The 15722-nt window shown below is 36.6% G+C and overlaps 1 protein-coding gene across 3 annotated transcripts in view; it reads left to right on the top strand.

The window, feature by feature from the left end:
* TPP2 (tripeptidyl peptidase 2) overlaps positions 1-15722 on the top strand; it is a 68230-nt gene that overhangs the window by 45224 nt on the left and 7284 nt on the right. The window contains exons 21-27 of one of the 3 annotated variants that reach the window (XM_081291376.1): positions 313-450; positions 1686-1930; positions 2174-2252; positions 4022-4060; positions 8781-8932; positions 12382-12478; positions 13532-13662. In XM_081291376.1, coding sequence (XP_081147502.1) covers positions 313-450; positions 1686-1930; positions 2174-2252; positions 4022-4060; positions 8781-8932; positions 12382-12478; positions 13532-13662 — 881 coding nt within the window. Of the gene's footprint in view, positions 1-312; positions 451-1685; positions 1931-2173; positions 2253-4021; positions 4061-8780; positions 8933-12381; positions 12479-13531; positions 13674-15722 lie in introns of all 3 variants that reach the window. The other 2 variants (XM_081291378.1, XM_081291377.1) reach the window with 2 other exon arrangements.

The following is a 15722-nucleotide window of genomic DNA, read 5'->3' as shown; positions in this document are numbered from 1 at the left end:
CATTCTGAATACTTTTTAATGAAAAAGTCTTTATCTTGACACCAGTATTCAAAATCTGTATTAGAAATCATATGTAAACAGCAGTTAAGGAGGCTGAGGCAGGAGGATCGTGAGTTCAAATCCAGCATCGGCAAAAACGAGGCACTGAGCAACTCAATGAGACCCTGTTTCTAAATAAAATGCAAAATAGGGCTGGGGATATGGCTCAATGGTCAAGTGCCCCTGAGTTCAATCCCCTGTACCCCCCAAAAAAGGGAAAGAAATTATATGTATAAATCACATTGTATAATTAGCCTTTTTTTTTTTTTATAGCCTAAGAGTGGAGAAGTAACTCCAAGCTGCCCACTTCTTTGTGAATTGTTATATGAATCAGAATTTGACAGCCAACTTTGGATTATTTTTGACCAGAACAAAAGACAGATGGGCTCAGGTGATGCCTATCCACATCAGGTATAAAATTGGCAGTGATGATTTGTTAGACTAACAGAAACTATCCCATAAAACCCTAATTTCTTGTTATTGTAATATTTGTGCATTTTAAAGATGCCATGGTCTTGCAGTTTAGTACTTTTACAAACTACAGGAACTTTCTTGCCTATTGTGGTTGTTCAGGAACAGATTGACAGCTCTTCCTCCATGTAGTTAAGCTGATTGTGTGGGGTTAGAGGAGGGCGTGCATGATGCCTGTGGGCCCTGAGCAGTGTAGTTTGTTGTTGTTTAAGGTGCTGGGGTCTTGTGCATCCTAAGTACATGCTTTTCCACTGAGCTACACCCCTAGCCCAGTGTAGCTGTTTGTAGTATTTCTCCTTCCTACACACTGCCATTACCTATGTGAAAGTGGAAGGCAAATCATCCTAGGTACGTGAGCACCTCGAAGTGACCCCAGGTCTAATGAGCTAAAGGGAACATTAAGCAGTGTCCAGGTGGCTTCAGTTTGTTACCACTTTCAAATCTACTTCTTAATTTGACAACTGTATATTAAGTGCTTATAATTATAATTTATAGAAATCTTATCCATGATTGAAATTTGTTTTCCTCAAAGCAAGCAGTAGTCTCATCTTGGTGCAGACTGAATCACTGCAGTGCCGTTACTTTGGTTACTTTTCAGATCTTCTCAGAAGAAAGTGCAGATGCAAAATACAACATCCATTCTCCATGAACATTATCACTGTGTATTCCTTGATCTCTGCTGGCTTCCTCTTTCTTGTTTGCTGTAAAGGGGTGTGACATTTGAGTTACAGTGTAAACATTACCAGAAGTCATATGTAGGCAATGCACCATGTGTATTTGTTTTAGATATTATACAGCACTTTTTGTAGTTTGTATGTGTCTTTGAGGACCCGTGGACTAAAAAAAAAAAAAAAAGAGAGAGAAAAAAAAAATCATTGCTTTTATCAGTCTAGAATGGACACTGGTTTAGCCAAGAATATGGCAGTATTCTGTTGTGGGAAGAGTAAGGGCCTAGGAGTCTGACCTGACTTGAACTTCCTGTGCTTCACTACCTGTGTGACCAGGGGCGGCAGCTCAGTGTCCTGATCTGTCTGCTCATTGGCACATGAGGCACTTAGCTTGTGCATCTTGTTCACTTGTGTGTCCCTCTCTTATCCTCTTATTGTCATCTCTTTTTGCTTGATTAAATTTAACTTTTCCCAAATGTTTAGTTTAGTTTTGTTTTTCTTTTTTAGTATTCTTTGAAATTGGAGAAAGGAGATTATACAATTCGACTACAGATTCGTCATGAACAAATCAGTGACCTGGAGCGTCTTAAAGACCTTCCATTTATTGTTTCTCATAGGTTATCTAATACCTTGAGCTTAGATATTCATGAAAATCATAGCCTTGCACTTCTAGGAAAGAAGAAATCAAGCAACTTGACATTACCACCCAAATATAACCAACCATTCTTTGTTACTTCCTTACCTGATGACAAGTAAGTGATGACTTTGCTGATACTGTGGTCTGTGAACACCTGAACTGTGGTCTTTCCAATTTGAGTTCATTGTATTAGGCCAAATTTTTATAGAATGTTGTCACTTTAAACTGAATTTATTTCTTTGAAATCTTAGCTATGGGGAATTTTTTCAGCACAGAATTGTTTTGATGTTTTTCCCCTAATTATCTTTGTGAAACTTTCTTCTTTGTTGCTTTTTTCCCTCTTTAATTCTCCCATTAGAATACCTAAAGGGGCGGGACCTGGATGCTACCTTGCAGGATCACTAACATTGTCAAAGACTGAACTTGGCAAAAAAGCTGTAAGTATTAGTTATTTACACTGAAACTATCTGTTTCAAAATTTCCATTTCTCTAAAGATGGGAATTAATTCCACATTTCGGTTTGGGTAAAAGAAAATATCCATGGGCAGTGGGTAGAGGGGAAGCAGTTTTAAAGTATTTTTCCTCAAGTAACTAGTGAACCAGGATTAATATTTGCCTGTCTTTTAAAATGTGTCATATTTTCTAAATATTTAGTCTTTTCCACAAGCCTGTGTGCTGTGGCCCTGAATCCATCCTGCCTCAGTGGCAGATGTACTTGAGTTTCTTATGAAACCTGTAGATTCAAATCAAACTTGGCTTAAATAAATGAAATCTTTAAAATTGAAGCATGCTGTAGAATTTTCACTAATATTATAGAAATTAGAGTAAATCACATTGTCTTGGGTTGCTTCTAAAAGCCAATTAGAACATTTATTACAAATGTACAACATTTTTCACACTTGAGCAAACCTTTCTCTTATTGAAATCTTACATAATTAATGTAGGCAAATAAATGTCTTTTAGCATTGCCTTTTATTGTCTCAAAATTATGCTTTCTCTTAGAAACCTGTTTCTGGTTGTCATAGTTTAGAAACAAATATTACAACTTTATAGGTATTTGTCAGTTTTTTCCATCTGTGTTTTCATTACAAATTCACTATGAGAATGGTACTTACATCCGTCACCTTTTGTCATAGAGTCATTTTAGCTCAATATTCATTAAAGTTATCATTCTTAACAGCTTTGCATTCTTACAGCTTAGCATTAATTCTTACAAAGCTAAGTAAGTCTACCACTTGATGCTGGGATTTATTAATGTTATCAAAATGAAATTTTATACATCTTAAAGTCTAATTTATTTTTTGCCACTGTTGAAACAAGGTCATTTATTCACTGCCATTGAAGCATAATTTAGGAATTTTGTACTTAGAAAAATTGTTTGTCCCAATGTTTCTTGGGTCTCATTTCTAAGTTATTCTTTAGTATAATTTGAAGTAAGTCAGTAGTTGATATTGGAATTTAAGAAATCCTTATAGTCTTTTTTGTAGATTTCATTTCCTTGGAAGCATAGCTGCTTCAGATATGAGGCTGCAGCTCTGAACTTTTCACCCAGATGACAGATGACTCTTGTGAAGAGTCCACTTTGTGTGACAAGCATAACAGGAAGGAATTGAAATATCATAAATTGTTAGTACTTCCTGACTGCAGTTTCAGAAGCAATTGTGAAATTACAGCCGGGTGGCATGAACCATGGTTAGTTAACTGTAGTCAGTAAGGTAGACTTTCTTAGAGCAGTAACCTAAGCTGTTGAGTGCATTATAATTTCCATTGCATTATTTATTGAATCTTTCTTCAGTAGTTTTGCTTTCCTGATGTTTTTGGCAGATGGGAAGTAACTGTTTGTTTTACTTCTGTTTGACTTTCATGATAACCCTGAATGATGCTTTTTATTAGAATGCATAGGCTTGCATTATTGTGATGACACCCTTTAGAATCAGGCCCTGCAGACTGTCAGCTGAATTTGTGTTTAATCTTAAGCAATGAACTTTGGTCACTAAATACTTTAGATAAAAAGCTGAAAAACATTTGTTCTTAGAGTAGCATACTTATATTTGAAGTGGCAATGTTGCTTTGTATAAAAGCATGCCATTTGGATCACAGACACATGCAGGTGGAATGCAAGTCAGAAGAAAATTAGACAGAGGTGGTGTCTCCATCCTGTGTAGATTGTGCATGTTTTCTTACAGAATGTCGTTCTAACTCCCAGGGGCAGTCTGCAGCCAAACGACAAGGAAAATTTAAAAAGGTACTGATTGTCAGTTCTTAAAAACAATGTCTTAAAACCTTATTTACATATTAGTTAAACTTTCTGTCACTATTATAAATCTTTTTATTTTAAATCTCACCCTTAGTTTCCTTTCTTTACATTCTGCAGTACAGCGCTCTTCACTGTACCTACAAGCAGTGTTGACATACTGCTTTTCTAAAGGCTTTTTCCAATTGTAAATTGCTGGAAGACTCCTATTGTTCCTGTGTATCAAAACATTTTAATGTTATTCATTTATTGCCACAGATATGATATGAAGTAATAAAATTTGGAATTTTGTTTATCTAAAATCTTATAAAGAGATCATCCTAAAAATTTAGCCATAGAGGCCAAAGCACTTATATACAAAATGAAAATCACTTTTAAACTGGATTGATATGATTAATAAAATATTCCAGCTTTCTGAAGTGAAGTTTATTCCCGGCTCTTGAATCTATCCTGTTCTGGAAGGATGGAGACAAAAGACATCAATGGAGATCACAGGACCAGAAATAAGAACTGCTGACAAAAAAATTAAAGCGTATACTAAATATGAACAGATTTTGCCTTCCAGTGGTCTGCTTGACTTCCCCATAGCACATAAGGGATCCTGTTAACAGCTAGAGCCAAATGTAACTCAACAAAGAAAATTTAAAGGGATTCACATTTAGTGAAGCTCCACTGGCACCGTTTAGCTTTTGCTTCAGCAGGAAGTAACTGCAGTGGAGAGTCAGTAGTGTTTTAAGACATAGACAAAAGATAACTATGTTTCTTAATTTCTAGTGCTATGGAACTGGGGATCACCATTTTATAATAGGTAAAATTCCTTTATTAAAATGTTCATACTGTTGTACAACAATAAATGCTTTGTTCAAACACAGTACACCCCAGAAATTATCTTCCCAGATAGAAGAATAAAGACCAATATGTCTGAAGTGGACATTTTGACCCATTTGGGGGTCAGGTAAATTTATTTGAAGAAATGAAGGCAGCATGTAAAAACTGTATTTCATTATATATATTGATGTTTGCATCTTTGGTTTGTCATGAAGATAGTTTGAAAGTCATTGCTTTCAAGAATGGGGAGAAAGTATTCTAGGAGTCATTGAAGATAGGAGATGCATATCATCAAGGTCATGCCCAATTAGGTTTTTGTTTGTTTGTTTGTTTTTTCTTTCTTTCCTCTTATATATTTTGGTTGACTTTGGAGGCATTCTGGTGGGATTTGTTTGTGTTAAGATGTGCAAGGTAGGAAAGAGTTGAATGAATCAGATTGTCATGGCTAGATGGCTAGTAAGGCTTTGTATGAGGAACTTGGGCACTATAGTGACTTCTGCCTGTTCCTTCCTGTCTTCAGTGCAAGTGTAGGCTCTAACTTTAAAATAAGTAGTGTAGGCACATTACAAAGAAAATTGTGTATGGATATACAATGTGAAAGAATTTAGTTACTTTTAAAAGATCATATATAGCATTAATCTTTAGTTATTTTAGTTTGTATGAAGCTTTGAATTTTTGAATTTACAGTTAATAATAATTTAAGAACTAGAGAATTTGCATTTTTGAATCAGAATATAAATGGCAATGTTATGCTGCTAAAAGAGTAGTTTGACAGGTGAGTTTGACTTTGTGTCAGTTTGAACACTACTGAAATCCTTTGTGCATAAGTGGAATAAAAAAATTATTATTTACCATTAAATGTCTACTATGGAATACTCTTCAGAGCTTTTCTGCTCTGATGATGCTTCTTGGCTGTCTTTTTAAACCCAAATCAAGATTTAAGGTACAAAACTATTTCTATTAAATTGACTTTACATTGAGCCTTGAGAAGCAGGTTGAAAAGATACTTATTATAAAAAAAGAATAAAATGATTTTGATATCACAAATGAAAGGCAGCCTCATTTTTCTTTTGATAATAAATGAATTAAAACTATCAGACTTATAATTTTGATAATAAATTCTTGTTCTGAAGTATTTTATAGAATTCTACTAGCATTTATAATGGTACTGATTATAAAGGCTTGCTTTTTGCTTAAGATAATTCATCATAAACTTTTCTTTTATATTTTTCCTAATAGATTAAGCTTTCTATTATGGGATTTCTTTCTGCTTTTTATAGGTCTTTGTTAATTTTTTATTATAAATTATTTTAGTGGATTTCTCATTTTTAATTAGTTCTGTTTTCTTTCTTCAGTATTAACACAATAATAGAAAATGCCTTACCTCTGAGTTCCAGAGGAGAAATTGCCTTACAGTAAATACTACATGGTTTTCCTATCCAGAGATGTCACAGTTCTTCCTAGTCTGGGAAACTGTTAGAATGAATGGGGGTTGCCTGGCAAGCAGCATTCTCACTCTAACATACTGACGATAAAGCGAACTGCCTTAACAGAAAATGAAGACTGGAAACCTCTTCTGTCTTTAATTCCTGGATGCCTGGTGTCTGTGCAGCAGACAGTGCCAAGGCAGTGTTTCAGTAGGTCCTTGGTGGTAGACTATTAGCAAACACTTTACCTAGGCTTTGCCCAAGGCCACACCCACTCAGGAGAGTCAACCTCAAGAACTATGGCAAGGTCCTAAAAAAGCTAAGCAATAGCTTGTTTGTTTGTTTGTTTGTTTGTTTTTTCCGGTTTCACACTTCAGATAAAGTCCTTATTCAGGCCCTATCCCTGGCCTCAGAAGCAGAGGGGTCCCAAATGGCTGCAGATGTGTTCGTTCAGAATCTCATGTCAAAGTGGTTTTCTGTGCTATAAATGAATTATGAGATAATAGTTATTGTTTTGTGTTGAAACACTATTAAAATTACAGCAGTATTCTTCAGATTTACTGTGATAGCATTTTATACCCAAAATTGAATTCCACTGAGAACTTTGTTAAAGTGAACATATTTATATAGTATATATACACTGAAAAACTCTGTTTGGAGGAATAGGGCCTTGTACTGCTATCTTTGTCTCAATGTATGTGAATTTTTTTTTTCTTAAATACTATAATGATGGCAGTAAAAGTCTTTTTGATAACATAATTTGTTCTGCTTTTAGAAACTTAACTAAATGGAACATATGCTTTAATTTAACATTATTTTTAATATGAACATGAAGATAGCATTTGAGAAACTAACTTTATAAATAATGATTTAAAGATAACCAAAACAAACCTAGTGTGGTAATATGTGATTTCATTTGCCACACAGTGCATTACTTTTCATAAGAAAAGCCTTCCTGCTATGAAACAAATGTTTTTATACTCCATTTCTATGTTCTCTACAGAGTAAAAGTTCTCAGAACATGTATAGACTTGCTCCCTCCCTATTCTCTTCCTTCCTTGGCCTTTATCCCACTGCACTGCTCTTCCCAAGGTGGCCACAGGCTCCTTTCTGCCAGGTGTCAGCTCACCTTCTTCCCTGTCGAGCACCACCCCAGCTCTGCCATCACTTGGTTGCTCCTGTCTTCATGGTGGTTTTTCCTCAAGGTGTCCCCGACCCCAGATTGCTTTTGCTTGCTTTCTCAATCACAGTGCCTCTAGATAGTAGAATGCTTTGGGACAAGCCCAGGGCTTCTCTTTCCCCATCTCCTGTCCTGGTGGTCTTACTCATCCCAGTAGTTTTCAGCAATGTCAGCAAGCACTGTTGGTGATTCCTTCAAACAATTTTTCTGTTCATTTTCTTCTATTTCCACAGCCTGTCCTTCTTTCTAACGCCATGTCACAATTCCTAGGTTTGTTTCCCTGCCTCTTCTTTTGCCTTCTGTGATCCATTCTCCAAATATTATAGGGAGGTATTTAAAAAACAAACGAAAAAATTTAATCCACATAGGATCAAGTCATTTAAAAGCAGAATTCTTTAGTTGTGTCTTAAATCAACTATTTTGCATAAAACTGTTGCGCTAGGCTCTGCTAAGTACTTAACATCTATTTGTTTAACTATATTTCATCAAATCCTGTTTACTGTGTCTGCTGCTAAACCTTCTGCCTTCAAAACCTAATTACTGAACTGGGTATGTCTCATTCTCTCTTCAGTTAGATTATTTAGGTTTATTTATACTCATTCATGTGCTCATTTTAGATCCATTTAGGTTTCCATTGCCATTCTGTCTACACTGGTTCCCTCACCTTACCTAACCATCACTCTGAGTTCTTTTATTGTTAGTGACTTCAAACTATCAGAAATCACTTACTTTCTTGTACGTGTATTTCTCACTTCGCCAGTTAGAATGTGTGTCTGTAAGGACAGGAAAGGTCCTTGTCTGCACTTTTTTTCACCTGTTAGAGCATTGTCTGACACATGGAAGGAGCTCACCAAGTCCTATTGGTTAAACAAAGGAGTAGATTTACTTAGAAAATGAGGATCTTATCTCTTTATATCTTTAACTTATTCCCTCTCCTGCTTAAATTTAAAATGTGAAAGGTAAACAGACTCATTAATCTGTCAGATATGAGTTATAAAGCTAAGAATACCAAATACACTCAACTGGAGAAAAGTTTGTTCTTATCTCCTTTATTTTTAAAGGTACTATTAAAAGTATTAGTACTTTAAAGTTGGGGGGTATTGTGATTACAGGTGGACACTTTTGATGTATTATGACCCTTAGAATCTGGAATATAAGGTAGTACAATTCAGACACAACATGATATATATATTACATGATATTCAGTTATTGAAGATGATTTTATGGTACAAAAAATTAAGCATATTAATCTAAAATTCTCTCTCTACATTCATAGGATGTAATTCCTGTTCATTACTACCTAATACCCCCACCAACAAAGACTAAGAATGGCAGCAAAGACAAAGAAAAAGATTCAGAAAAAGAGAAAGATTTAAAAGAAGAGTTTACTGAAGCATTACGGGATCTAAAAATTCAGTGGATGACAAAGTAAGTTTTTGAGTGGGTTTTATTCCTCCAGATATTTAGTTTTGCTTTCCCAACTACAATATTGTGTAGATATCCACATTCTATCCAAAACTGCTAATAATGGATAGTAGGATTACAATTTCTTCTAAATGTTTCATATATATATACACATACATATATTCATTTTTATAATAATCTTTTGTGACAAAAAAATTAATATTTCAATCACTTTAATTTGCTCTTGAAGATAATTTTATTGGTAGATAGGTATACAAAGGAAAAGAAAGAAAACTTTTTCCAACCATACAAAGATAATCATTGTCCTTTTATTATTTTTCTCTATATTTTTACATTTAGCAGTGTGAATGATAATGTGTCCTAGCTTTCCAGTTATTGGGGGTGGGGGGTTATGAGCATTTCCTATGTGATTTAGTAGCCCATTAAAGAACCATTTTTAATTACTGTATAGTTGATGGTCCTATGGATACAGTGTAATCTATTTAAACATTTAGCATATATGTATTTAAAACTCTTCACTATGCTGTGTGACCATTTTTATAAAGATTTCTTTAACTTCCATCAGGTAGCATAGTGTAGTTTTTTAGTCAGACATTAATTTTTAAGTCATCTTGATCTGCTCTGCTAAATTGCCTTCTAGTGCAAATATAATTTCTATTTCATGTGTGTGTGTGTGTGTGTGTGTGTGTGTGTGTGTGTGTATATACACTACAGGATGCCAAAAAGAGGCCATTATTGCTGTCTTAAATTATGTAATTACACTTCTTTAGTCACTAAAATTGAGCTTTTTGCAAGTTATTTGTTATTTGTATAGCTTCTGTCAATTATAAATATGTTCTTTGCCCAGTCTTTTATTGGAACATTAGATTTTTCTTGTCAGTTTAAATTTAATATAAAAGATATTAATATTTTTCTGTATTTGTCACAGATTTTACAACAACTTTGAGTTTAGGCTTACTTTTTCTTTCTTTCTTTCTTTTTTTAGTTGTAGTTGGACACAGTGCCTTTATTTTATTTTTATTTTTATGTGGTGCTGAGAATCAAACCCGGCCTCGCATGTGCTAGGCGAGCGCTCTACCACTGAGCCACAACCCCAGCCCCTAGGCTTACTTTTTCTACAATATTTTATTCTATGTAGTTGAATGAGTTTCTTTTTCCACTTGTATGCAGTGTTTCTCTCATCACTGGTTTTCTGTGGGAGTCCCTTTAGCTGACTATATATGCATGATTGCAGTTATGAAGTCTTGGAGGGAACAGAAGTCTTTATAATGTAAAAATAATTCCCAAGGATTGAACCGTTATGTGTGGGTCCACATGCAAATATACCTTCCCATTTAAAGCTAGATTGTATCTCAACCAGGAGTCAGTCTTACTCTGACTTATTGGAGGATGAGTACTTAACAATACAACGTAAATTTATCAAAAGTGAAATTGCAGAGATTGACTTGTATAGTGATGATAGCCTGAGAACCCCAATAATTCTGCTCCCCAGTAAAACTAGTGAAAAATTATTTTTTTTAAAGAACAACACTCTAAAAATTATCCTAAGGGTGCACAGCAAGTGAAGAAACATGCTCAGAAATATCTTCAAAAATGGTAAGAAAAGTGAAAGTCTGTGGTGTTCCAGCAAAGACCACTGCTCACTCTTCACTCTCAATTCAGTGAAACAGAAATTTAACTTCAAACTGGTGCCAGTGTGGCCACAGGCTCTCTCTCACCCAGCTCCCATGAGAGGGAGCACTTTGTTTTCAGGAGGAACCAGGACATCATTTCTCATGTCTTTCCAGCCACCTGTTGCTGAGGCTCGGTTCTAGCAGAATGCATTCTGGAAGTGGGGATTCCCTTCTGCTTTTGAAAGACTTGAATAAGAGAAGAGCCAGCTGCTGAGCATTCTGGTGTTCACAGTTGGGCTCTCTTGTTACCTCATCCTAGTTGGGAAGTGTGATGAGAACACTGGACCCCAGTGCTCAGGGCGCTGTGATACCACATCTGGCCAGGAAGCCAAGGACACCCCAGGCTCCCTCCCTCCGTCCACCAAGAGTGCCCAGCTCCAAAAGTAGGATTGTCATGCAGAAAAATATGTCCTTTTCCTGCCACTTGTATTTTGACAAGGTACCAATGTCAAAACCGTTCAGTGAGGAAAAACTGATGTTTTAACAAAGGTACAGGGTTAGTTAGATAGCTCTGCAGACAAAGAATTAAGGTGGACCTTTTGCCTTACATCTTCTACACAAATTTACTTAAAAATGTGACAAAGAACTTAAGTTTCTGAATGAAGACATCATGGTAAATCTTAGAAACATCATGGATTACACGATTCAAAATTAAAAACATTTTTGTCTGAAGGCATAGCATCAGGACAGTGAGAAGAGCGAGTTAAAATGTATATATATATATACACATACATATATATATATATATTTTTTTTAATCTCTGAGGAGCTTGTATCAGAATATATAAAAAATTACAAGTCGGTAATCCTGAGTTGGATGGCCCAGTTTGGGTTTTTTTTTTTTTTTTTTTTTTTTTTTTTTTTTCAGTTCTAGATGGACACAATACTTTTATTAGTTTATGTAGTGCTAAGGATTGAACCCAGTGCCTCACATGTGTGAGGCAAGTGCTCTGCCACTGAGCATAATCCTCTCCAAGATGGCCCAGTTTTATAAATAGTCAAAGAGTCTCAACAGACATTTCTAAAATGAAGATTATAAAAAGCCAATAAGCACATGAAAAGATGGTCACCGTCCTTATCCTTAGTCCTCAGGGAAAGGTGCATCAAAACCACAGGAAAACATTGCTTTATGTCTCTTTATTTGATACTTTAGAATTTTTGGAAAAGTCTAGAATTTTCTTCAGATAGATCTTAGGCATTTCTAGACCTTTAATCTTTCTTGCTATTTTGTGAATGTGCTGTTTTCTCCTTTTTAATAGCCATGTGGTTTTCCTCATTTTTAACAAATCTGTTTATAGCTGGTATGTAAGAAAGCTGTTGGTGTTTATTTTCATCTGAACATCTAAAAGAACTCTTATATGAAATAACTTTCAGTTTACTGTTCTTGGTATTCTAGGTAAGCATTTGTACCTGCAAATAGTGACCATCTTTGTCAATGACATCTGTATTTCAAATTGATGTCTTTTTTGACTGGAACTTTCAAACAATGTTAAACAATAGAGATGATAAACCAGGCATGGTGCTGCACACCTATAATCCCAGTGGCTTGGGAGGCTGAGGCAGGAGGATTGCAAGTTCATAGCCAGCCTCTGCAATGGCAAGGCACTAAGCAACTCATTGAGACCCTGTCTCTAAATAAAATACAAAATAGGGCTGGGGATGTGGGTCAGTGGTCAAGTGCCCCTGAGTTGAATCCCTGCTACCCCCCCAAAAAAAATACAGAAGATAAATGTTCTTTTTAGAAGTAAATAGTGAATGTTTCTCTCTCTTACCTCCATAGGCTGGATTCTAGTGACATTTATAATGAATTGAAAGAAACCTATCCTACTTACCTTCCCCTGTATGTTGCACGGCTTCATCAATTGGATGCTGAAAAGGTTGGGCATTTTCTTTTTTTAATAAATCTTATTTTGTCTGTAATATTAGATAAGTTTTGTACTTCAAATAGAGGTTAATCCTTATCTTTGTAGTCTGTTCTTGCCAACTAACACATATTGACTCAAATCAAGTGTCCCGTTACTGTTTTCATCAGTGTGATTATAGGAACCAGCCACTGCTCGGAGTTGACTGGCAGCAGTGCTGGGTAGCATGTGGTGTGTATGTGGTGTGACCTAGTAGTCTTGTGGTTAGTGAGAAGGGGTAGTAGAGAAGATAGCCTGTGGTTGACTTGTGACCGTAACCCAAAGGGCAAGTTCCTGGCCAGGTAGAAATGTGAACACGTGTGGTGCAAAAGTTCCTGCTTCGTGTTAACTTCATTAGTGATTCTCATTCATAAGGATTAGCCACAGTTCCAGACAGTTGTAAGGTGGACCATGGCAGGAGGGAATTGCTGGTCATAATCAGTTAGAAATCAGGAAAGGTGGCAGGTCACCTAGAGTGTGTTTAAAAGAGAGCTCTTAAAAGACTTGAATAGGAGAAAAGCCAACTGCTGAGCACTCTGGTGAATCACAGTTGGACGCTATGATTATAATAATCTTGTTACTCTCATCTATTTTATGATTGATTAGAAAACAGTTTATTTCATCAGATAGTGCTTTTCTTCTTTATTTTTTTTTACTTCTGTTTTCATGTGTGGAACAACATAGCCAATCACATCTCTGAAATCTTATGACATGCAGAAAATAGGTGTCCTTTGTAAAAAGACAAACCAAAAAAAAATTTTTTTTACAAACTTCATGTATGGTTTACTCTCACTGTTGATCTATAGCAGGAAGTGTAAGTTAGGTATATTTATGTCTGCACTCAAGTTTTCCAGAGATGTTGGCAACTACCAGAGTCTTCATCAGGAAATAGGACAGAGCCTCTGGGCTGCATGTAGATATAGATGATCTCACTGCAGACACGGCTCTCATGGTCGAGACAACAAAAATCAAATGCTTTATTGTACTGAGCAATATACCCAGTTTTCAATTTCTTTTTTTTCTCCCCAGGAACGAATGAAGAGACTTAATGAAATTGTTGAAGCTGCAAATGCTGTAATTTCTCATATAGATCAGACGGCACTAGCAGTTTATATTGCAATGAAGACTGACCCCAGGCCTGATGCAGCTACTATAAAAAAGTACCTAACCAGTAAATAATCTTTCTTGCATCTCATTTCTTAGTTATTTGTATAAAAATTAGGGACTAATGTTATTGAGGATATTATTTTCTGATGTCTGGTTTTGCCTATAATCAAGATTATCAATATTTGGGTACTCCCTCCTTAGAAATGTTGTAATAATTTTCTTCAGTCCTTTTAAGACTCAGCCAGAAAAGCATTTTGCTTTCTGTACCATTAAGTGTGTCAGGGTGGAGTGGTTTGAGTAGCTGTGACCAAGTAGTCTCTCCCCTTGGGGGTTTATGTGACCTGAACAAATTGAGAGGGCCAAAGCATGGCACCTAGAAATTAATTTTTAAATGATTTATTGACCCTTAGCATGAAAAGTGTAAATTTTAGGGGTCTGGGGACATAGCTCAGTTACTAGAGTGCTTGCCTCACAGTCACAAGGCCTGGGTTCAATCCCCAGCACCACCAAAAAAAAAAAAAAAAGTAAGGAAAAATGTAAATTGTAGTTTGTAATGCCTCATAGAACAAATTATCTTAAAAATTAGGTTAAACCTGTTATTTAGCAACCTTAGTTTTCTGTAGCTCTCTTTACCTGGGAGAATGGTAAGGGGGGGAGTTTATAGTTTAGTCTTTGTAAGACCTAAGGCTGTATGCAGATATTGGAGCTTAACTGGGTTTACTGGTGGTTGGTGTGGTTCTTTCCACCCAGGTGTGTATGTGAGAGGTGTGATGGTCCAGTGGTCTGAACCAGGCTGTGTTCCGTGTTTGGTCTCTTATACCCTTCTGTGAACTTTCTTCTTCTTCTTCTTTTTTTTTTTTTTTTTTTTTTTTTTTTTTTTGGTGGTGCTAAGGATTGAGCCCAGAACTTTGCAAGTGCTCTACCACTGACCTTCATCCTTGTCCCTTTTCTGAGACAGGGTCTTTCTCGGTTGCTGGCGCTGGCCTGCAACTTGTAATCCTCTGGCCTCAGCCTCCTGAGTCACTGGGATTATAGGAATGTACCACCATGCCTGGCCCACCCTTCTGTGAATTCTCACTATCACATTGTAGTTCACCTGCATCCGGTTTTCCTCTCACTGATTTATTTTCAACATTGGGTGTCATTAACTTGCAAGGGTAAAAATATCCTCATTCCTTTAGTTATTGTAAGTAATAACCTAAATTGCTTCAGCTACCTTAAATGATTTTCCTTAAAAATTCAATTTGCTTTATTCAGTACTTTTTTCTAAAGTATTTGGAATTGGAAATTGCTTGAATTCTTGCCACCTTGTTCATATTGACATTATAAGATCTTATGAATATCTCATAAGCAGTAATTTTCAAGTGGAATAAAATTTATTAAAAAACACTGGCCATTTGGCCATTGTTACTGCCCTCTCATATTTTCCAAATAAGAAATTTTTATAAACTTGCCCTTTTGTCAATATTATTAATTATTACAATAAGTAACTGTTTTTCAAGTGCCAACGTGTACTGCACTCTTTGGGGCTTTGAAATGTATTACCTCATTTGTAGTGAGTCTTCCAAACAACCTGTGAAGTAGGACATTTTCATCCCAGTCTCATAGGGGAGAAAGTGGTGCTCGGGGAGGTTAAGAGGACCTGGCCAAGGAGCCATTCTGGAAATGGGAAAGCCAGAGTTTGTGACCCGTCGTGCCTTTCATTTCTCCATATGTACCTGCCCTGTCTTGTGGAGCGCACGTGGCTCCTTTTTCACTCCCTGCTGCACCTACTCTCGCCACCTTCCTTTCTGCCTCCAGGATGAGACTCCCTTCCCCAGGGCTGATCTTCCAGCCCGGCACTGCACCTTGTCCTCCCTTCCCTGCAAGCTGCACTCAGGCACGGCAGGACCTAGCCTGGCCTCAGCACTGGCTCCTGTGCCCGCATGGCTCCTGGCTGTGCACGACCGGCCTACACTGCAGTTCTCCTTGCTTCACACCAGTCAGTGTTCCACCCCACTGCAGGAGTCTGCCTTGATCACGTTACACCTGCCTTTCCAGAACCCCAGGGGTCAAGGCCCATTCTGCACCTTCCCCGATCAACCTCATCATGGCCCCTGATGTCAGCTGTCTC

Source organism: Spermophilus citellus, assembly GCF_964194105.1.
Source record: "Spermophilus citellus genome assembly, chromosome: 1".
NCBI classification, from domain to species: Eukaryota; Metazoa; Chordata; class Mammalia; order Rodentia; family Sciuridae; genus Spermophilus; species Spermophilus citellus.
The sequence above is the reverse complement of the archived record's forward strand: the minus strand, read 5'-3'. Positions and strand labels throughout refer to the sequence as shown.